The sequence below is a fragment of the Cajanus cajan genome, chromosome 3 (assembly GCF_000230855.2).
Source record: "Cajanus cajan strain Asha chromosome 3, NIPB_CcT2T_4, whole genome shotgun sequence".
Classification (NCBI taxonomy): Eukaryota; Viridiplantae; Streptophyta; class Magnoliopsida; order Fabales; family Fabaceae; genus Cajanus; species Cajanus cajan.
Window position 1 is genome coordinate 15,500,094 of NC_138519.1, and position 23,901 is coordinate 15,523,994.

A 23,901-nucleotide genomic window follows, 5' to 3' on the forward strand; every position below is an offset into this window, starting at 1 on the left:
CGTTCAAGTAGTAAAAATATCGTATCCACAGGGATTAGAAGGTAAAATAAGCATTTATTGACTATTCGTGACTAAAAAATAATTCCAATTTCATAATTTGTCATGTGAATTCAAGGTTAAGACTATTGGAATGAAAGCTGTAAATAAATATTGGTTTGTGAGTGGAAAGGGTAGAAATGATTTTATGGTTTTGTGAGATTGTGGGGTCAGATTTCACCAAACGTCAAACTAATGAATCCTTAATCTCTTGTTAAATTCATTGCTTAGTCAACCCAATAGTTTACTCAAACCTAATCCCTTAGAGCAAGAGCCTAGATGTGGATATTGAATATCAATCCCTTGAGTACCCAATATCTACATCCGCATTACGGGCTAGGGTTTAAGACTACTAATGGGCTAAGCTCCATTCCTAGATACATTTCCCACTAGGCATTTGTTTCAGAGCTAGTTTCAAGGGTTATTTTCCAATACCCAATGGAACCTATATCATGCAATGAGATTAAATCCAAAGCAAGCATTAAGAATAGAAACATAAACAACAATGAATGAAACAACATGTATATATATCATAAAAACTGTAAGGATTACAATAGAATTCGTTGGTTACATCTAACCCCACAAAAATGGGTGAAACCACTCAACAAAGAGGGTAAATACAAAATAGAGATGAAGGGAGAAATGAAGAACCGAAGGAAAGACCCACACACGAACGGCTCCAAGCTCCGGGAATCCCTTCCACAGCTCCCAAAACGCGCCCAATGTGTGAATGAGGGAGAAACCCTCGAAAATGGCTTCAAATACGAGCCTGGGAGGTCAGATTAGGGTTTCGCGTCCGGCGCCTAAGTCTTCGCGCCCGGCTCAGAGTCTTCTGAGCACTTTCTGCCTCGATCACGCCCGGCGTGGTGGAGTCTCGCGCCCGGCGCATGTATGACTTCCAGAAGCCCACTGCTCTGTTCTTCTCAAGCCCGGCGCGGCGTCATCTTGCGCCCGGCGTAGCCACTCTACTCTGCTCCTTGGCTCCTTATGTTTCCAATCCAAAAGATCTTCAATCCTCAAATCTCTAGCTCAATACCTGCACAAAAAATGAGGTGTATTAAGGTATTGTTAGCTAAAATGGGTTAGCTATATCTGCACAAAAGATGAGTCAAAAAGGGAACAATTATCTTGCAATGGTGCTAAGAATGAGTAGAGTTGTACAATAATTCTCATTCAAAAAGATGTATAATTGAGACTTAACACAACATCCGTATTGGTTCACATATATTTGTATGGATCAGTTCCAACAAGTCCTTTGCTCTCCATGCTTTGCCTGTTTAAAACGACAATCGATGTTGTTTGCCAAGGAGACTTCCTTCACAAGCTTCACTATTCTCCTTTAGGCATGGGAGATCTCTCATCATATTTTTTTATATAATAACTTTAAGGCATGTGTATTAAAGTGGCCAAATCTTCGATGCCGAAGCCATGAGTCGTCTACTTCTATTTTCATGGCAATGTTAGGGCCTTGTCTCAAGCTTATAAGGAAACGTCTATTCCTCTTCTCCATTTATACTCGGCCAATCTCTAGCTTTTTTTTGTCATATATTTTACATGTGTCTTCGTCGAAGAGGAGAGTATAACCTTTCTCCATGATTTGCCCAATACTCAAGAGATTTTCTTTGAGATTGGGAACTAGTAGAATGTCAGTAATAAGTCTTGTACCTTTCTTCGTCTCCACCATAACTGTGCCTTTGCCTTTTGATTCAACGACAGTGTCGTTCCCCATTCGAACTTTCACTTTGACGGATTCGTCAATATCCTTGAAGATGCTTGCATCTTTGGCCATATGATTGCTGTAGCCGCTATCCCAAGTACCAACTTCCACTTGTTTCACTATTGGAATCTTGGCTAGCATAGAAAATATGTTGCTCACCATCTTTCTCTTCAGCAAAGTTTGCTTGATCCTTATTTTTGTTGTGACAATACTTCTCCACATGTCCAACTTTGTTGCAGTGGTGGCATTGTGGCTTTGCACAACATCGACAGTCTTTCTTGACATGATTTGTTCTCTTGCAAATGTCTCATGGAGGATATTCATTCCGATAATTTCTAGAGAAATTTTTAGAATTCTCTTTATTTCTAGAAGTTTCTCCATTATTCCTTTTTTCTTTATTTTGAGACCGTAATTTGTTGGGGTTATTTTTATGGTATTTGTCTGAGGGGATATTTTATGAGTTATTTTTATAAGGTTATTACACAAGCATACTCCACAATGATGAAATAAGATAAGAAATAACAACTTATATAACACAAACATACTTCAATGATAGAGAGACCTTTTGGGTGATGACCAAAAGCAAAACCATGAAGGCTTATGCCCAAAGCGGACAATATCTCATCATTGTGGAGTATGCTTGTGTAATAACCTTATAAAAATAACGCTTATAAAATATCCCCCTAAACAAACCTTATAAAAAATAACCCCAACAGTGATATCAGAGCCGCTTGGTTGGATGCAGTAACAACCCTCATAACCCCTCATAACTCAACATATAATGTGATATATAAAGATAGATTTCGTTACATGAAAGGTTAGGTCCTTTGTTTGAGGGGAGGATTGTTGGGATACAAACAAGTCCTACATCGATAAAATAAGACAAGAAATAACAACTTATATAACACAAACATACTTCAATGATAGAATGACCTTTTGGGTGATGACCAAAAGCAAAATCGTGAGGGCTTAGGCCCAAAGCGAAAAATATCTCATCATTGTGGAGTATGCTTGTGTAATAACCTTATAAAAATAACGCTTATAAAATATCCCCTCAGACAAACCTTATAAAAAATAACCCCAACATAATTTGAGCTTTGGTTGAAAGGCATTTGAGTCCTCATTATGCCTATTCAACCTTTGCCCATAAGCTTCAAGTGACCCCATCAACTTTGTTACTGATAAGGTAGATAGATCTTTTGTTTGCTCAATCGTTGTCATGATTGGATCATATAAACGAGAAACACTAATTAGAATTTTCTCCACAATTTTCTTGTCTAGAATATTTTTCCCGTACACTCTCATTTGGTTAACTATTTCTTTTGTCTTAGAATAGTAGTCCTTTGTGGTCTCAGATTCCTTCATATTTAATAATTCAAAGTTACGCCGTAAGTTTGTAATTTTACGGCACGTACTTTTTCACTTCCTTCAAACTCCTCTTGATAGTCCATGCTTCTTTGGCTGTTGTTGCACCCATTATTCTCGAAAAAATTGTGTCGATTATAGCTTGTTGCAAAATAAATAACGCCTTTGAATTCTTTTGTTTGTTCCTTTTTAACTCCTTTTTTTGAGTTGTAGTAAGGGATGAAGTGTCTTCTAGAGTAGAAAATCCTTCTTCTATCGTTTTCCATAAATTTTGGAAGGTGAAATATATGTCTTCATTTTTGTACTCCAAAAATCATAATTTTCACCATTAAAAGTGGGAATAGGGATAGATGATGGTTAAATGATGTTAGCCATGGATTGAATTTTTTTTTGAAAGTGGGTAGAATATTGGGAAAATTTGTTTTGGAAGTAGTGGGGTAATATTTCTATGCCCAATAGATGACCGAATGTAGCTCTGATACCACTGTTATTAGTTTATGAATTATTAAATAATAAAAACTTCTTTGATCGATAGAAAGAATGGGGAGACAAATTTATATTGATAGGCTTAGTTGAAAGGAAAACTAGCTTAGATGATCAATAGTTAGAATAGATTTGAGAAAATGCCTTACTAGTTGCTTGGTTACAAATGTTGGATACATGACCTATTTATAAGTCTCAACACCACCATTCATGTTTTATGTAGAGGATTCTAGAGATATCTATTCTAGAGTTTTTTTTTTTTATCTATATGTAATTATCTACGCAATTCTAGAATTTGTATAGTAGTTATTACATACACCTATGTATTTTTCTATAATAATCTAGCTAATTCTAGAAGCTTGTATCACATTTTAACAAAAAATTAACGATAGAAACTAAAAAGATTAAAAAAATACAAGTATAAAGATTAAAAAGACCATCTTAAACTATAAGAATGATTAAAAATAAATAAATATAAAGACTAAAAATATCTATCTTAAATCATAGGAATTAAAAAAATATTTTAACCTAGTTTAAATTTTAGTTAATATTGTATTACTAGTGTGAAGTACCCACCCATTACCTTTATTGATTACTAATTTCTGAAAAAAAAATTGATTAACTATATACTTTTGATGAGATATCCCCTCCTAATCATATTTTTCATTAGAAAAACTAAAAGATGACACATTGCTTAAAGGATATGAACTCAGTGTCACGGGAGGGTTTTCAAAATGTAAGTATATTTCATTTTCAAGAACTTAATTTATTTGTCCTGGAATGATTCAATTGCTAGTTGAGATGTTTTATTTTACTACTATTGAATTAAATGAAACTAGGGTTCTTGGTAAGTTTTGAGATTAAATGAAACTAGGGTTCTTGGAAAGTTGAGATTGAGTTGTGATTGATTAAGTATGGTTGTATGCGTAATTGGAATTTGTTGTATACATGAACGTGTGAAATACCAAAAAAAAAAAAAAAGTGCGATCAAAATTGTATGATACAAGTTGAAAAAAAAAAAAAAAAACCAACCTAAGTGTGAGACTCTAGAGGTGCAGGGTTTTCTTTACTCCTTTGACACTAATTGAGAGTTGAGACCAAACTTTTGTCCATTGTGATAATCATAGAGGGCACCCCATATTTTGATTCTAAGAGTGCCTGTACTCATAAGTGCAATAATAATATTCATAGAGTACTACGTGTTTAGATGCAAAGCAAGACAAAGTCTCGCTAAGTGAGAGTGTAATAGTGAACATCAAGTATTTTAACAACTAAACACAAGTTGATTTGCACTAAGCATAAGAGTTTTAGAGATCAATCATTACTTGTTTTTTTGCACTAAGAGAAGGAGCCATAAAGAGTAACTCTTACTCTTTGTTTTGAAATACACAATAGTATCACACAATTAGGAATGATAAATATACTTGTATCTGTGGGTAACGTTCAAATTTGTCCCAACTTTAATGAGGTATACTTGATTTGGCTGAATATGAATACGGATAATACCAGATTCATTAAATTGGGGACGGAGACGAATATATACATATTCGTCTCGCACTCATACTCATACTCACTTAAAATTTATAAATATTAATTTTTTTTTTTATAATTTACTTAAAATTAATGTAATTTCTTACTCTATTTTTAATTTATATCAAATAAAGTTTAATTAATATAATTTTGTAATTATTATTTTATGTTAAAATTCTTATTTTTTTAAATATTTTTTTGAAAAAAATAATATTTAATTAATTTTTGGATAGATATGAATATATAATATCCAACAAATACGAAGATGAAAACACAAATTTCATATTTGTTGGATATGGAAACAAAGATGTGTATAGGATATGGGACTAGGAACAAGAATGAGTATAGAGAAACCTAAACTCATACCCATCTCGTCTCGTTGCCACCCCTACACACCAGAAAAGCATAGGAGGATGTCAAACTGTGCATTTGAAAACTTTTGCTCAAAACTTTTTCAACCCACATTAGTTAAGCGTGTTAGCAAGTAAAAAAAATACATAAAATATATAAACTTAAAGAGCAAGGAAAAGATATAAAACATATAAAAGCTTTATAATGATTCACTTTTTTTTAATTTAATAGCTATGTCTAGTCCCTTTTTTCATGAAACAAATTCATGACTCAATAACAAATCAAGTATTCTCGGTCTCTCTAAACCTTACAAATTACCAATCACAATATAGTAATGAACTTCTAAGTATTTTTTCCTAATAAGTCTCTCTAAACTTATCAACACACAAATGTTGAAGGTTTCCAAATATTTAACTCATTAGGATGAGGATATATGGAGATTGCAATACACTAGGTATCACTAAATACTAATACTAAGGTTATAAGAACTCCAAAGATCTTCTAATGGAGATCATCCATTCAAGGTGACTTAAATATAAAAGGTAATGATAACTTTTTTAATCTTGAGACAAAGAGCGTTTTAAGAATATGAGCTTTAGGGTTCTTCTAATAAATTTAATTTTGGGATATTATTAATATATATATATATATATATATAATACTCTAATATAATTTTAAATTAATTATCATAAAATTAATAATATTTAATGATATGACAATTTAAAATTAATTGACAGTATACAAAACCTTTTACATAGGCGTGTTATAATTAATTTCTTTTAAGAAAATGTACGTTGGACTCTATTCCAAAAACCAAACAAATTCTTGTCCAAAGTTGTCATTAGGAAATGGCTCTAACACCAAGTAGAAAAATCTGCATAAAACAAATAACTTAAATATAACTTTTCTATAAATATTCAAGTTCACTAGTATGTAGTGAATATATAACTGTCATAGCATTGCTGTTTTACAACCTCAGAATATTTTATAAAAGGTCACCAAAGTGCACTATAATCAAACAGTACCATTCATATGATTTATTTCCCCCTTTGAACTTCCTCCAGGTATGAAAAAGGTCCTGGAAAGGATCAAATGATGGTTTCAATTTTATGTAGCCAGCATCAAAACATCTTTTGCACATCATAATAGAAAAGAGATGTTGCTTTGTTGAGGTAAGCATATTAGCCTGAATCTGACCAAAGTTCTTCATGCAAAGCTATGTTTTTAGTGGCAGCTCTTTGTAAGTATATATGATCCCTTGATCACCATCAACCACATGCCCATTCCCTCTCAATATCCTGTATTATATCCACAAAATATGAAAATAAGTGAAAACTGAAAACATAATGATAAAATAATATAAATCTAATATGAAGACAGGTAAGAGGGCACAATAATAAAATGAATAATAATGGACAAGTATTATATAATATTGACAAGGTAAACAATAATAGGCTTTTCGCAGAAAATTTTTCACACCCTTCATTACACCTTGTTTGTAGAGATAAGTCATAAGTGTGTATTTCCCTTTGATTATTACTCAAAAACGGAAGTGATATAAGAATAAATGTAAAAAATTAATGTGTGCAAATAATGTTATTGAACTAAAAATAAGATGAAACATAGAATAGACCTACATAATTAACAAATATAAACAATTGCATATATGTTTAATTGAGAGTTTTGTTTTCAAACAAAAGCTTGGACATGAACTCAATTTCATACCATCTATTTGTCAACAAACCCTCAACTCCTACAGGGCCTCGAGCATGAATTCGACTTGTACTTATTCCAACCTGTTCAACAATTAATAGAACCAAGGCTAGGTGAGAAAATAAAATCATTATGCTACTAATAACAATAGGCTTTTTAGAAAATACATTACCTCTGCACCGAGCCCAAAGCGTGCTCCATCACAAAATCTAGTACTTGCATTGTGGAAAACAGCAGCACTGCTTGTAAACAGAGCAAAATTGCATATATTCCACGATCAATGACATGAATTAACAAGACTTATTCAAAATCTAGTTATGATAGCATGAATGCTATTTAATTTTGAAAATTGAATTATGTTAGAATAAAACATGGTTGACATTCTCTCTTTGTATGTTAAGAAAAACCTTTGGAATTTCAAAAAGTAATTGATTAAGGACTAGACATTAGGTAGTATAGATAGACTGTATAACAATGATTATGTGAAATATAAAGATTTCACATGGCTCTTGGGTCTATGGAATGATTTTAGGAGGAATGCTGGTTTATGGAATGGAATAATCCATTGAAAAAAATTTAATGCAAACAACACTTGAGATTTTAGAACTCGGTCTTATGAGTTGAAAGAGTATAAACATATCAGTCACAAAGAGATAGATTAGTAGGGCTTTAAACTGAAATAAAATGATATTTAGTGAGTAGTGAAGTAGTAATAATGACAAAAACAAAAGCCTTTTTACCCACAAAATTAATGACAATGTAACAACTTAGAGTCTGTTTGGATATTGACTTAGAAACGTGTTTGAGAGTTTTTTTATTGAAAAAAAAAACCTTTTCTTTTCAATAGAGAAGCTTTTAAAAGTGTTTACAATTTGTATCCAAATAAACTCTTAAGCTTTTCTAGTTAAGTAAGGTCAACAAAGAGCAAGAATGAACTAAAAATAACTGGAATTGTTGAGTGGGAGAAAAATATCAATCCTAATATGTAAATATGTCGAACAAGTAGTTAAAGGCAGAAGAAACAAATAGATAATTAAATTTCTAGATAAACCTGTCAACTTGACTTAAGAAAGTCTCAGCAACTTCACAATCTTCTGTAACAATGCAATCAGTATGAGCACTGCAAAACAGGAAAGAAAGTAAGAATTTTTAACACTAATGTTAGTGATATAGTGAATGAAAATGAAAATTATCCACAGGACCCCAACGTGCCTTCCATGTTGATTTATGTGGTCAATGGCAGCAAATACATCTTCAACAATTTCAACTGTGCAAGCAAGTGAACTATACTCATGATGAAAAGAGTTCGTTTCAGCAATGTTTAGTAAGCCATTAGCTTTTGGTCCACCATACAATTTAACACCTGCAAACCATTTTATCCTTATTTATACACGTTTTCCAATTTTGGAAGAAAATAGGATGGATATTGCTTACACCCTTCATTATGAAATGAAAATTGAGTAGATTAAATGAATTGAAAACAAATTATATATTCCAGTTTGGTAAACTCCAAAATGATAGCTTCATATTATATAAATTACATTCCCATTAATTGTTTTTTGTGAAAATGGTTACTTTTTTTTCTTACCTTTGCTATATGAATAATGTGGGTTTTATCTTAATAGCTAAAGAAGCTCTGCAATATGTATTACATAGATTATTTTTCTTTTCTTTGAAAAACTTGTTAGATGATAAAAAATATTTATTCTTTTAAAATCAGTTCAAAAATCCACAAGGTCGGTACCAATGTATACTCTTTTTTTTCCTTAACGGGCACATTGTACTTTAAATTCATTTCTTAAAATTGAAAATTATTTATACATAGAATTTCATGATAACTTGTACGCATGCACACACAGAGAACAAGATTTATTGCCATCCATGAAGAGAATTATTAAAAAAATCAATAAGAAAAAAGAAAAACTTCAATTTGAATCAACATTTTTTTTGTTATAAATCCATTTGCATGTAAAGTTGTACCTTCACGCTGAAGTTCAAGGACAAGCTCACTAAGTCCACCATTATTTGATAGATCCTTGTGCACAAGAAGAGTTTCCTAATAATAATGGAACAAAAATATTTTGATGAGCACAATCCATAAATTCCATTCACATAACAAATACCAATTAAGTAAAATCCTAAAAGAGGGTGCATATAGATGAAAATATTTTGCTTAGTGCATTGCAAAGAAATGCTATTTACCATTGCATTGCATGCTGCTGGATAATCAGTTTTTGCATCCCTAACAATCTGCTTTGCCATATCAATATTAGCAGACTTGTCAACAAATACATGACAAATTCCATCTGCATAACAAAAACAAAAAATTCAAATAAAATAAAAATTACTAACTACAAAGTAGGAAATTTATATGGAAGAACATTACCAGAATGACCAAGAACAGGGATTTTTGTTGATTCCTTGATTTGAGAAACAAGCTTATTGCTGCCTCTAGGGACCACTAGATCTATCACATCATCAAGCTGAATCAAAGTATAATTAGTAGCAAATCATTGTAAAAAAAAAAAGTAATTATAAGAATTTTAGCTTGTGATATCCAACCTTAAGTAGGTCTGGTATTTCATCTCTTGAAGTCACAAGTCCAATAAGTTTGTCACCAACGGTATCTGGCATCACTGAAGTAATGACCTACAATTAAGAAGAAAGGTGAAGGATATAAATATATGTATGATAGAAATCATGACAAAGAAACAATAGTAAATTTGATCTAGATTAATCTTATAAAACAACATCATCAATTAAAATCAAAAGACAGTATAAAGTATATAAACCTTGTGTAAGATTGCATTTGATCGTCGAGCTTCCTTTCCACCTTTAAGTAGTAAACCATTCCCACTTCGAATTGCCAATGCAGCTATCTGTTAATCAATTTAACAAAACAACTTAAAATTCAGTATCTAAATCAACTAAACAATTTCAAACAACATACTTCAGTCAGAGAAGTAGAGTCGAAATATTTCATTGACAAATAGGACATGTTAAATTTAATGATATAGTGAAATGACAATCAACTTATATTAAATCGATAATTTGTAATCAAGCTCAAATCTTTGTCCTTCTAAATAATTTATTGAAGATGGAAGACAAATAAAAAAGAATAAGAATCTTAAAATAACCTGAACAAGGGCATCAGGTCGAGACTCAAATATAATCAAAAGAACACCCAAAGGACATGATATTTTCTCCAGGATGAGTTTATCTGCTAGCTGGACAGAGATAACAACAATCAGAACTGTCACAATGAGAGTTGAACAATAGAACGTATAAGTTGATAACATTATTCATATTTTGATCAAACCAGTAACTATAATTTGTTCTTAGATCAAGATTAGTGAACATAAGTTACAGAATATGTTTTAGAATTTGTTACCTTACCAAACACTAAAGATATATTACATATTTAAAACATGCCAAAAGAGGAAAATGCTGAATATTCCAATGCCATGTCACCAATATCATGTCATTTATAAGCTACTTGTTTCAATAAAAGAAAAAAAAAAAAATCATCAAGACAGCGAAATTAGTGACTACAAAAGAATTCAGAGAACAAGGTTTTGACCTCAGTTCTTTTCAAAATTTGGCCAATTGGTTCTTCCATATCTGCCAACTTACGCACAGACTTTGCAAGACTATAGATCTGTAAAGTACAAAGATAAATGTCTAATTAAAATATTATCACAAAAAAGCTTCATGAAATCATGCTTTGAAACATAACAAATTAGTGTTAGATGATAATAGCAAAGAAATTTGTGTATGTTATCCTTTAGTATTTAACTTCAGTTTTCAACCAATTAAGTTCTTACCTTCTCACGCTTCAATGTTAAACGTGATATCAAGGATTTTTCATATCCAGAAGCCACTGCATCAGCAACATCAACCTCATTCTCAAACCTTATCGTACTTTCATTTTTCTCTAATGCATCAGCAATTGCTAGCAATATTTTGCTCCTTTCTTCAGATTTGAGGAGCTGACACAAAAAACATCAATATAATACTAATAACTACCCTAATTCACTCCAATGTGACAATAATAATAGTTTGAGATTTATATTGCTAATATAGTAATAATGGTATCAATTACCACCTAAAAAAATTATATCGACGAAAGTAAGTCAAGCTTATAATGGTAATAAATATTTATTACTACCTCCAGTTCTTCTTATAAGAAACAAATTATAGTGTAAAATGTACTTTCATTTATTTCTTATAAAAAGGACTGAAGGAAGTATTTAACAAGTAAAGCTTTAATTCGGTCCTTTAAAGATTTTTCCTCATATTAATCCGCAAGATTTTTTTTTAGTACAGTACAATATAGTTGTTGAGCTCATATCACCCACTCAAGTGTTCTATAAGGATGAATATACCAACAACCAAAGTCTTTGATGGACTAATTCGGAAACAATTTTTTTTTAGAAGACTAATATGCTAAGATGTAACTACATTTACCTGAAGTCGTCTAGAACCCTCACGAGCTGCAACTGCCATTTCACGTGCACTCACTTCCTTCATATTGATCCATAGATGAGCATCTTTATGAAAGACAGTGCCTATTCTTTCCCCTTGAAGCACTCGTAAGATATTGTTTGTAGCATAACCACTTCAATGGGAGTTGAAATATAATACAAAGTCAAGTGCAAAATCCAAATTTATAGTTGAAATTATGTACTACATGAAAATTATTGTTCACAGTAGGCACCATAACCCTTAATCATCTCTTGAACAATTTTCAAGATAGTAGATACATTAAGTAAATACCAATGGTTGCAAGTATAAGAAAATGTCATTCTTTTCCACTTTTTTTATTTCCCCTAAAATTACATGAACCACAAGTCACTATAGATAGCAAGATAGAAACATGCATGATATTTATTTCAAACTGATGAAGACCATAAGACATACTCTGTACTCTAACATAATGGAATATCTACATTCCTTTGTTTTATCATATGATGTCCATAAACTACATTGATGCATTTTCACAACCTCCTTTGAAAACTACTTCACTATAGAGTTTAATTCAACCTTTTCTTCTTCTCTTGATGTTGTTGTGTCCATGGTTTTAAAAAATTTGCACAAGTAGGTGACTCCCCAATGTTCAACACAAAAATGAATCAACTAAAATAGTCTATGTATGATATAAAAGGTGCAAACATTTTGATATATGAAAAACCACTAAATGTAAGGTACCTAGTTATAATTACTGGGATGCCAACATGAGCAGCACAAACAGCAGCATTAACTTTGGCAGTCATACCCCCTCTGCCCAATCTTGATTTATCTCCAAAAGTAATTTCCTCTTGATGTTTCTCTTTTATATATGTATGGATCAACTTTGAATTTGGGTCACTTGGAGGACCACTATAAAGGCCCTCAACATCACTCAATAAAACAAGAAGATCAGCTTTAAGTTCAAGGGCTAATAGACCAGCCAAACTATCATTGTCCCAGAAAATACCAGAGGAATCCTGCACGCAGTGCTTACAATTTAAGATAATCACATATTAGACATTACAAAGCCACCAACCATGTAGCCAACCCACCTAGTGGGACATGGCTTGTTTTGTTTTTGTTAATCAAATTAACATATTGTTAGTGTAACATAAAGAGTTTTTACTAAAGCATTTTGATCAACTATTTCAAGAAATGAAGGAACATTAAACAATTTTAAAATAAATAAATAAATAAAGATAATTCAAATGAAATAGTTGGAGAAAAATCAACACACCTCATATGGTGCCTTCCTTGTACTAACAGCATCGTTTTCATTGAAAATGGGGATAACCCTTAAATCTAACAATGAATTCACCGTGTCCGAAAGTTGTTTTCTGAAGCCAGCATCCCTAAAAAACCCATCATTCACAAGAAGTTGGGAAGAAGTCACATCAAGCTGCACCAGGAAAAATCTCATATCAGCATCAACATGGAGGAAACATCAAATTCACTTGCTAAGTCCTAATTATAAGCAATAAATCGAGTTTTTTTTTATCCTAAACATAAGTAATAAGTTACTCATAGTTAATTTTTTTTTTATTCCCTTTATTTATATTAAATTTGTTTCTAATGCATTCACTTATAACTAATATTAAATATAACAACTACTTCAAGTAAAGAATATATTAAAAACTTGAATTTATGATAAAATTAATTATAAGTAATCATATTAATCACTTTTCTTAATCTTAAATGATCTGTCTAATATTACTTATAATTAGGACGGAAAGTATTAATTAAGGAAAACAAAACATTTATAATGGATTGTGGAGATAATTCAAAAGCAACTTAGTTTTTATACCAACCTGGCTAAACATGGTATCATAAAGAGCCATAAGACTACTCTGCCCAACAGCTGCACATGCTTTTCCATCAAGTTCACCTTGCGGCTTTTGAAGATCAGAAAAACTACAACACAAGTAAACAGGATCATCATCCTCTCTCTAAGTTCAACCTCAAATTAATAGAAAATGAACAAGTTTGCATTAACTTCTTCAATCCTACATAGGTCTAATCCTAATCACACAATTGGGATCTAATCCTAATCACACAATTGGGATTGAAAGTCTTGAAGAGAAACATGCTAGTAGAGTACAAAACAATTAAGTATTTTCAGTTCTGTAAGACAAATAATTTTCTCCTCTGATATTCAATGATAGTTTCATTCTCTTTGGAGCATCACTTACAACTGAAGCTCTTACCATTTTTTTTCTTTTCAAATTGAATGAATGTGTGAAATCCATTATTGATTAGAAATTTGATTCATATCATTGAATAAGATATACAGTTAGCAATTTAGCATAGGAAAATCTAAATCACAAGAACCTGCTATTGGCCAATTTGCGATATCTAAGTCTTTGCTTGCCAAGACCAACAGCACCTGAAGTTACCAAAATGACTTCATACCCTTGAGTACTAAGTTCTTTAAGCTACAACAATTTCAATGAAAAACACAATTTTTAGTCACATAAATACACAAATATATAAGTATTATTCTAGAAAAATATAATAAAAAATTCTATACCTGTTCACAGAGAGCTCCAATTCTGCCCAAAGCTAATCTTCCATCACTTCGAGTAACAACTGCTGTGCCAACCTTCGATAAAGATTATCCAACAAAGAAATGTGTTATTTGCAGAATGAGAATTAGAAAGTTAAAGCAAAACGAACTAGAAATTCACGTAAGTTAATTAGAACTTCATGTGCCATCTACAATCATCTAGATTAAAAATACATCTTCTTTTTGTATATTTACATTACATAGAAAAAATATCAATGTGTCTTGCAACTTGCAACCGATTCATTATACAACATTCAAAAATCATCAAACTAAACAAACAAAATCAAATGCAATTTCTCGATTAGAAAATACATTACATTTTTTTATATCATTTTTGATTTCATGATAATAATAATAATGAACAATCTCTGCCGAATATAAGATAACACGTTGTATCATAATATTGAATTACGAAAAATAAAATTGAGGTGAGACCTTGACTACAACACGTTTGACACATCCCATGAAAGATCGAGTGGGATGTGTGTGATCCATAGAATCTAAGCAATAAGACTGAGTCGAAACAAACGAATTAGGTGACTTGATGAGTGAAGGAGTGTTTAATATAACTTTTATGAATAATTTAAAAATTATTAATCATATTATTTCAAAATTGTTTGTTTTATTGATTAATTGTCTTTTGTGATATTAAAATATTTTTATTTTATTAAAAAAAAAAACTCATGTTTCTGTTACAACTTTTATGCTTTGTTTGTTACTAAATAAAATAACAGAAAGTTTATCCGTGCATACGTGGGTACATTTTTTTAACAAATTTAACGAAGTCATTATATTTTGTCAAAATTATAACAAATGTTTTAGAAAAAATAGTAGAAAAAGGATATGCAAAATTCATAAAAAGAAAAAAAGAAAAAAAATAATAGTGTGATAAATCCATAGGAAAAAACTTGTGTGTTCAAGCCAATATTTTATCAATTTTTATATACAAGAATGAAGATATAAAAATCTTAGAAATATTGGTTTAAACAATACAAAAAAGAAATACTATGAAAAGGTAATTAATGAAATAGCCAATGTATAAAAAATATTTTTAAATTAGAGATAAGGATTGATGTTATAAAAATAAATTTAAATACAATATTGACATTTTTTTTTTGTGTATAGGTTATAATGAAAATAGAACTTAGACTCTCATCCAATCTTTTGCGCATTTTTTTTTTTTTATCGAATTATAAAATTTGAACTTAGGATCTGTAAGTACTACTTCAACCTTCTGTCACTGAACTTCATACAATCTACCTATAATTTATATTGACATAAAAATTAAAATAAAAATAACAATTATAAAGAAAATGACTAAAAAAATACATTTTATATACTCTTTTAATAACTAAACATTTACAACTTAAAATTAGATATGTTCTTTCAAAGACTTAAAATCATTATTAATTGAGAAATAAAAGCGGGAAGACAAATAATGTGCCTTTTAAAAATATCACATCATTTGCATGTTTTAATTTTTACCAATAAAACTTAATCATCAATATTTATTTTTCTTATTTACATAAAAATGACCCTCTCATTAAATATATCTCTTATGAAGAGAGGTGAAGGTATTTCAAGAATAATTTTAAAAGAATTGTTTTCCATCTTCATCCTTTATATATATTTGATCTAAACAACTTTATATATTAAACAAAAACTATTATTTTGTATAAGAGTATTTTTAGAAGTTTTTTTTTTGTCAATGAAAAGATTTGTAGAAATTCTTTAACTTCTCATCTAATTTCATTTTTTATTTATCATAAATATTTAAAATTAAATATTAATACTTTAAAATTAATTATCAATAAAGAATTTTTTATTATAATATAAATTATTTATCATAAATCTAAATAAAATTTATATGTTTAAAGATATTTATTTATATAAATTTTAAATTTAGTTTATATATAATTTATTATAAATTTTAGTTATATATAATAATTATATATGAACATTTCGACATATTAAAATATTAGTCAAAAGAAAGTAAATAGTGAAGATGGAGGATAACTATTTTAGAGTTACCCTTGAAATAATTTAATCTCTCTTCTCAATTTAAAGTTTAAACTAGTATATTTAACTTTTTTTCTTCTTAATATTCTATATCAATCAATATATTATTATCTTTATTTTTAAATTAAATTATAATATTTTAAAATAATTATTAATAGTAAAATACTCCTATTTTATATATAAATTACTTATTATAAATTTAAATATAATTTTTTCAAAAATATTATTTATTATAAATTTTAAATATTTTTTTGTTATATGAATTTTAGATATAGTATAATTTATATATTCAAAAATATTTTGTTATATATTTTAGTTATTCTCTTCATGTATAAATTTGAATAATTATTTTGAATAAAAAAATTAAGAACTATTCTTCAACAATTACATTTTTAAGATTTCTTTCAATGGTACACAAGAATGTCTTTTTTAATGAAAATGTTTGTAAAGGTTATTCTTAATCACTTTTTAAAAAAATAGATTTAACTTCGCTTTGATTCTCTGGATTTGAATTATGTGAATTCGATCTTAAAATTTTGTTATGGCACAAGTTCAGTCTTCTACTAAATATATAATAATAAATTTTGCTGACATAGAATTGGGTGATCAGATATCAACGATGTGACATATTACATCTTGTGTGACACATATATTAACGTTACTTAATTATACTTACTTAGTCATGTTATGATTGTTATCCAATTATGAGATACCAAAAATGTAATTAAGGTATGTTAATTACACACTTGAGAAGCAATACATCAATTATAATGTCATTATCCAATGTCATGCCAACAAAATATGTTAAATATTTGATAAAAAAAAAAGGAAGGTCCAAAGTTGTACGAGCGTTTTAAAAACACATACAATTATAATACATAAAAGATTAAAAATTACAATTAAAAAAAATATTATCACAGTATACATAAATTTAAAATAAAATTTATATATTTTAAAAAATATTATAAATTTATTTATAATTTATATATATATAGTATAAATTTTAATTATATAAAATAAATATTTATTATATACTCATACAAAATAAAAATATTAGTATATATTTCACTAATCTCAATCATATTGTAAAAATAAGTATGTGACTGATCATGAAATTAATTATATGTTTATATAAAAATAAATTACATATACGTTCATCAATGTATTTTAGTTAATTTTTAGTTTATTTAACCGGTTTACAAGCAGTCACATTAAATTTTGGGGCCAGCTATCCCATCCTTTGAGGTGCCTCCAACGTAGCGAGGAGATTAATCACTGCTATCGGCGGTGGATACTCCAGGAACGAACCAAAAAAAAAAAACCGGTTTACAAGTGTTTTTTTTTTTTTTATCAAAGTGAAAATCTTTAATGAACATTTAAACTTAGATATTATTATTATTAACTTCAATATTTTTGTATAGTTCTCCATCTATCACTTTATTTAAAATTACATAACCTGTGTTAATAAAAGCTCTTCTTTAATACTATATTTCTTACTTTAAAAATCACATCATTTAACTACTTTATTTTAAATTTTAGTAAAATATATTCTTTAAACCAAAATGATAAAATTTAAAATTTAATAAAAAAGTATAAAATTATGATTGTCAAAAATACATTTCCAATTATATATTACTAATAATAAAAACAATATTAGTTTTTAGTGTCCACAAATTTTTTTCTTCAATTTTATCTTTTAATTATAAATATCATAAAAAAATATACATGGCTACAAAAAGAAAAAAACTACTCATTAATTAACTTCAAAAAAATTGTCATTTTCTCATAGAGAAATAGTTCTTATTTTTTGTATTAATATAAATAAGAAAATATAAGCTTATCTATTATTTTTGGTAAAGAATATGAGGGATAGTGAACCAAAAAATCTAACGTGTAGGATTCCTAATAGTACGTTTGAGTAGATTGACAAAACTCCCACACAAATCTAAACCGCAAATACTTTTTTATCAATTTTGTGGAGACTAATTTATATTATCTATTACTTTTATATTCATCTTTTTTATTTTAAAACTATTTGATATTTATCTTGTTAATATTTTTTTGTTTTTCAAATTGCAAAAATTATAACTATTTTTTAACAATTTAAATTCAATTTATTTTACTTGAAAATCATTTAAAATATTAAAAAGGTGGTCACATATTGTCTAGTCAACACGTGGTAAGGTGCTAGGTATAGTAATTATGAAGTAACGCATGTGAAGTCCTAAAACAAATGAGAGCCACTCAGAGTCAGAGACACGTGCAGCCGAATCTTTTGTTTGTGGGGGCAATAAAAATAAATTACAAAAATAAGTATAATTATAAATAAAATATCAACTTTATCTCCACAAATTTAAATATTATCACATCTTAAAAATTATAAAACATTAAAATAATATACATAGAGTCTTATATTTGGAGTTTAAACATGTTATCACCATCGTAATTTATCTTATCGGAACCAAATTATTATCCTTATGTTCTCTATTATTAAAAACTTACATTTTTAAATATAAACAAATTTCAATTATTTTTATTTTATTTAATAATAATTTTTTTAATACATGACATTTGAATTGCATTACTTTTTATAATATTCATAACAAAGATAATTTTAAAAAATAATCATGAGATTAGCAAAATTTAATATAAATAATTATTATTTTTTTAATATTAAACATAGAACTACAAAATCAACATATTAAACATTTATAATTGATGGTACTAAAAATTATTTCATTTACCAAGAAATATATTTGGATACAAATTAAAATTATTTTTAAGAAATTCTTTTATTCAAAATAAAAAATTATTTCTAGTAAAAAAACTTCTAAACTTATATATGTATCTTCTACTAGAATTATTAATAGTCAAGTCTCAATAAGATCATTATAATGGTAAAATTGTTTCTTTTTTAAGAGTTTAACATTATTGAATAGTTAGAACTCAAATATGATATCTCTAAAAAACATTAAGAATTAAATATATTTTTAATTTTTTAAATTTTAAAAAAAATATTTTTAGGCCCTTAAGTTTAAAATTGTTACTTTAGAAAATTTTATTTTAATATTTTTATTCGTAGAGACATTAATATATAAATTTTATGTCACAGTATTTAATAGATTTTTCAACAAAATTTAAATTTAAGAATTTAAACAAATTTTTTAAAATTACAAGATTAAAAAGGCCAATTACTAAAAATAAATTTTCAGAAAAAAAAAAAACATATTTGAGCCAAAACTTAAAACAATCTTATATAAGTGGATTTCCATGTCAAATGATATAAAATAAGTTAATTTTTTACCTCTCTAAAAACTAATTTCTTCAGAAATAAACATAGAAATTCACTCGAAATTCAAACAAAATAAAATTACACCAAGCATCTGTACTTTGTGCCACTACAATGCTGCAAAAATGATGACACCATGATTGTTGCGGAAACTCGCGACTTTATAGAAGTTCATAGGAAAACATTGAGTTATGAAATGGGGTCATGTAAGCCGAATGAACCTTTAAGTGCTTTTAATGATGTACTTCAATTAAAACTAAATTTCCAACTTGATAATTCAACCAACAGAAAGAGTATCAAAAGGAAATTTCAATTTGATTAAACAACGCCACAATAAAAAAATAAAATAAAATAAAATAAAAAATAAAACACCACAAAAAAAAAAAAAAACTTGGATACAATTTCTTTGTTAGAGTTGATCTTGTCCTTTAATCAAAATTTAAATTTTATCCTATACTATACTTACATTTAATATAAATCTCATTAATATATATTTATACATACTATTAAGATAAAATATTGATTTTAAATAAAGAACAACATAAACACATATGACATAAATTGCACCTAAATTTTTTCTTAAAAATAAAACATTTGTGGATCTAAATTTTGTTCTGAAGGGTAGAAAAAAAATGTCAAGTTAAAAGTTGTACCTTCACAATGAGACGCTTGACCTTGGTGACGAAAACTCTGGAAGGATCTATGTTGCCCAGGTACTGAGTTTCGGAGAGCGAGTTGAGTATAGAAAACCCATTATTGGTTAGGGGCAACTCGGAAGGTTTCATGACAACGAAAGGTTTATGACCATTTTGCAGAAGTTCCATTTTTTTTTTGCTTTTGTGTTTGTTCTGAGAAACTGATATGAACGAAGGAAGGCACTGATATGAAGTTCTGTTCATGTGGCAAGGGCTTTTAAAGGCTTTTAAATTAAAGGCTTGCACAGTATTTCAGATTTTTTATTTTTATTTTTTAAATATATGCCTTTATTAGCCACCAGAATTTGTGATTAATACGGCATCTACTTTGGCTTGCAGTTTGGAGCATAGTGCTTAAGCTGCTAAAGGAAGTTTTTAATGGAATAATTGAGGGTAGATTCGAATTTTACTTGAGGAAAGTGTGTTTAGCAAATTGCTCTTTGCTCTTGGCAATCAATCCATGATTGTTAATCTTCCACCAACACTTTGTCTACCTATATGAGGAATGAATTAATTTCACCAAAAAAAAAATATGAAATAATAGGGATGACTATAACTAGGTGTGGGTAGGATGGTATAATATTCGTTATTATATCCATCTTTAATAATAACACCTGTTTTATACTTGTGTGAATAGTAATTTTAATCTCTATTTTTATAATTATTGAGTACTTATATATTCTTATTCGCACTTATGATCTGTATTTTATTTATATATAAAGTAAATAAATTAATAAAGAGATAATATTTCATATAAATAAATATAATATTAATTTTTCAGGTTTTTAATATTATAAAATATAACATCTCTTATAAATAAAGATTACAAAACATATTCAACTTTTGTAAATAAACTTTGAAGAAAAATTCAACATAATGAAATTATAACTAAACTTTCAACATCATGATAATGCGTAAACAATATTTTCTAAGACTTGTGAAAAAATTATACATAAATTAATTAGATTAAAATTATAGATTAAATTATATACTATAAATTTTAAAAAACAAGTATGTAAAGAGAGTTGATCTCATCATTGGAATCAACTTCTCTATATTTTGTAAATGCTTGTCTTCTAAGTCTATATATTGTTTTGATATAGTAATACAAATAGAAATTATATGACAAGAAAATAAATAATTAGACAATTTAAATTAATAATTAAAGGCAACAATAAAAAATAAACAAATTTTATTAAATAAAAAAGGTTTAATACTTTATTATCTTATTACTTGTGTTTTAACTAATTTTAAGTGCTTTCAAAGTAAATTCATGGAGTCTAAAATAATGAGGGTTCAAAAATCTACATATTATGCTAAATACAAATTTTGAAGCTACAGTCGAAATTGAGTTTACCAAAACATCCTTAACAATTTTTTACAAAATTGAATACTTGATTCCATTTGTTTTCCACCATCCAAGAATGTTAAAAGTAACAACCTAGACAAAACTTTTTCTTCCAAGTAAAGCTCTATTTCAATTTTTGTGTGTGTTTCAATTGTATCATTCACAAATGAATCATAATCACTAAGAAAATTGATAATATTTAGATTATCAAGTTTGACTCATTAATATTTGCTCGTGAAGTTGAACTTTCCACTATTCCTTTAACTTTAGTTTGATTCTCTTCAAATAATGAGTAGTATAATTTCTTGATATTATTAATTTTAATTAAAGTTGTGCCACCATAAAGTTTAGGGAAAAAGTACTCTAATAACTTCAACTTGTATCTTGGATCTAAAATAATAGCAATATTATTATATGAATTGATATATATATATATATATATATATATATATATATATATTTATGTATAAAAATATATAAATAAATAGTCTAGGAGCCATGGAATGGGACCACCTATTGAATAGTGTAGGAACCAATCCCTCCGAACCACCTTAATTATGGGATGTCTAATAAGGTCTTGTCTAAGTGTTATAACTGGTCATGATAGCCTCCCATTCTCATTAGAGGTTTCCTCACCATAACACCCCCAAGGCATAGGTAAATGACCTATGATATCCCACTTGCACGGACTCAACATTACAATATACAAAGACTCATATCCTTATGTGTCAATCCGCGACACTAGACTTATCCATCTCATCTCATACCTAGTGAGCCTACACTTAGGCGTTTGATTTTAGAAGAGGGCCATAGAAATAAGCTTAGTTTTCATCCAGGATCAACTAAGATGTATGATAACCTTAAGATGTTTTGGTGGCCTAGGATGAAGAAGGACATAGTTGAGTTTGTTAGTGCTTATATAGTTTGTCAGAAGGCTAAGGTAGAACAACAGAGACCTTCAAGATTACTTCAACCTTTAAGTATACACAAGTGGAAGTGGGATAGTATTTCTATGGACTTTGTAGTTGCTTTGCCTAGGACTGTTAGGGGACATGAATCAACATGGGTTATTGTGGATAAATTGACTAAGAGTGCTCATTTCCTAATCATTAACATTAAGCATTCCTTAGAGAGACTTGCTAAGATTTACCATGATGATATAGTGAGGTTGCATGGGGTATCATTTAGTATAGTGTTAAACAGGGACCCTAGATTTACCTCCAGGTTTTGGGAGAGTTTGCAGCAAGCCTTGGGAACTCAACTTAGACTTAGTTTGGCTTATCAACCATAAACTGATGGTCAAATTGAGAGGACTATCCAATCCTTAATGGATTTTCTTAGAGTTTGTGTGTTGGACCAAATGGGTACTTGGGATAGCTTTTTGCCTTCTGTAGAGTTTACTTATAATAATAGTTATCACTCTAGTATAGCCATGCCGCCCTATGAAGCCTTGTATGTTAGGAGGTGTAGGAATCCCTTGTGTTGGTGAGAGCTAGGGGATAATATTACCTTAGGACCCAATGTAGTAGAGCAAACCACAGATAAGGCTAGAGTGATTCAGGAGAGGATGAGGACAGCCTAGAGTAGGCAGAAGAGTTATGCTGATAAGAGGAGGAATGACTTAGAATTTCAAGAGGGAGATCATCTATTCTTGAAAGTCACTCCTTGGATTGGGGTTGGCAGGGCATTGAAGTCTAAAAAGCTTATGCCTCAATTTATTGGTCCTTTCCAAATTCTGAAAAGAGGCAGTAGCGTTGCCTACCAAGTTGCCTTACCTCCAAAACTTTCAAATCTTCGTTAGTGTATTTCATGTTTCTCAACTTTGAAAATACATATATGATCCTTTGCATGTGATTGAGTGGATCATCTTGAGGTTAAGGAAAACTTGATAGTGCAAGCTATCCTGGTGAGAGTTAAGGATCAAATGGTGAAATAGCTCAAAGGTAAGGAAATTCCTTTGGTTAAGGTGATTTAGGGAGGAGCTACACCTAAGAGTGCTACTTGGAAGTTGGAGGAGAGGATAAAGGATTCATATTCGAGCTTCTTCATTAAGGTAATTTAGGGACAAATTATTTATTTCTATACGTGGAAATTATTTTATTATATTAATTTATTTGATTTAATGGGAGAAGGGAAACAGGTCGGGTTGACCCAGTTTAGTGAGCTTTGAAAAGAAGGGTCAGGCAGAAGTTATCCTAATTTGCCTCATTTTGCGTTCTGAAGGACTAAGAGAGAGAAGGAAGAGAAGGAAGGAGCTTTGGGGAGAAATGCTCAAAATTGTCT

At 29.0% G+C, this 23,901-nt stretch overlaps 1 protein-coding gene across 2 annotated transcripts; it reads right to left on the reverse strand.

Annotated features, from left to right (window-relative positions):
* Nucleotides 1-6,357: 6,357 nt before the first annotated feature.
* On the reverse strand, nucleotides 6,358-20,477 carry LOC109798886 (delta-1-pyrroline-5-carboxylate synthase). Of its 2 annotated transcripts, none has more exons than XM_020359326.3 (20): nucleotides 20,229-20,477; nucleotides 14,232-14,303; nucleotides 14,033-14,136; nucleotides 13,513-13,615; nucleotides 12,942-13,103; nucleotides 12,404-12,681; nucleotides 11,663-11,813; nucleotides 11,020-11,184; nucleotides 10,776-10,853; nucleotides 10,333-10,422; nucleotides 9,988-10,074; nucleotides 9,758-9,844; nucleotides 9,582-9,678; nucleotides 9,398-9,501; nucleotides 9,176-9,251; nucleotides 8,408-8,558; nucleotides 8,247-8,315; nucleotides 7,368-7,434; nucleotides 7,208-7,278; nucleotides 6,358-6,780 (listed from the first exon to the last, which is right to left on the reverse strand). In XM_020359326.3, exons 1-20 carry the CDS (start codon nucleotides 20,472-20,474, stop codon nucleotides 6,699-6,701), a joined length of 2,340 nt encoding a protein of 779 aa, XP_020214915.2. In that variant the 5' UTR covers nucleotides 20,475-20,477; the 3' UTR covers nucleotides 6,358-6,698. The 2 variants fall into 2 exon arrangements, with proteins under 2 accessions (XP_020214915.2, XP_020214907.2); XM_020359318.3 differs by having other exon boundaries at nucleotides 12,404-12,693.
* Nucleotides 20,478-23,901: the final 3,424 nt, after the last annotated feature.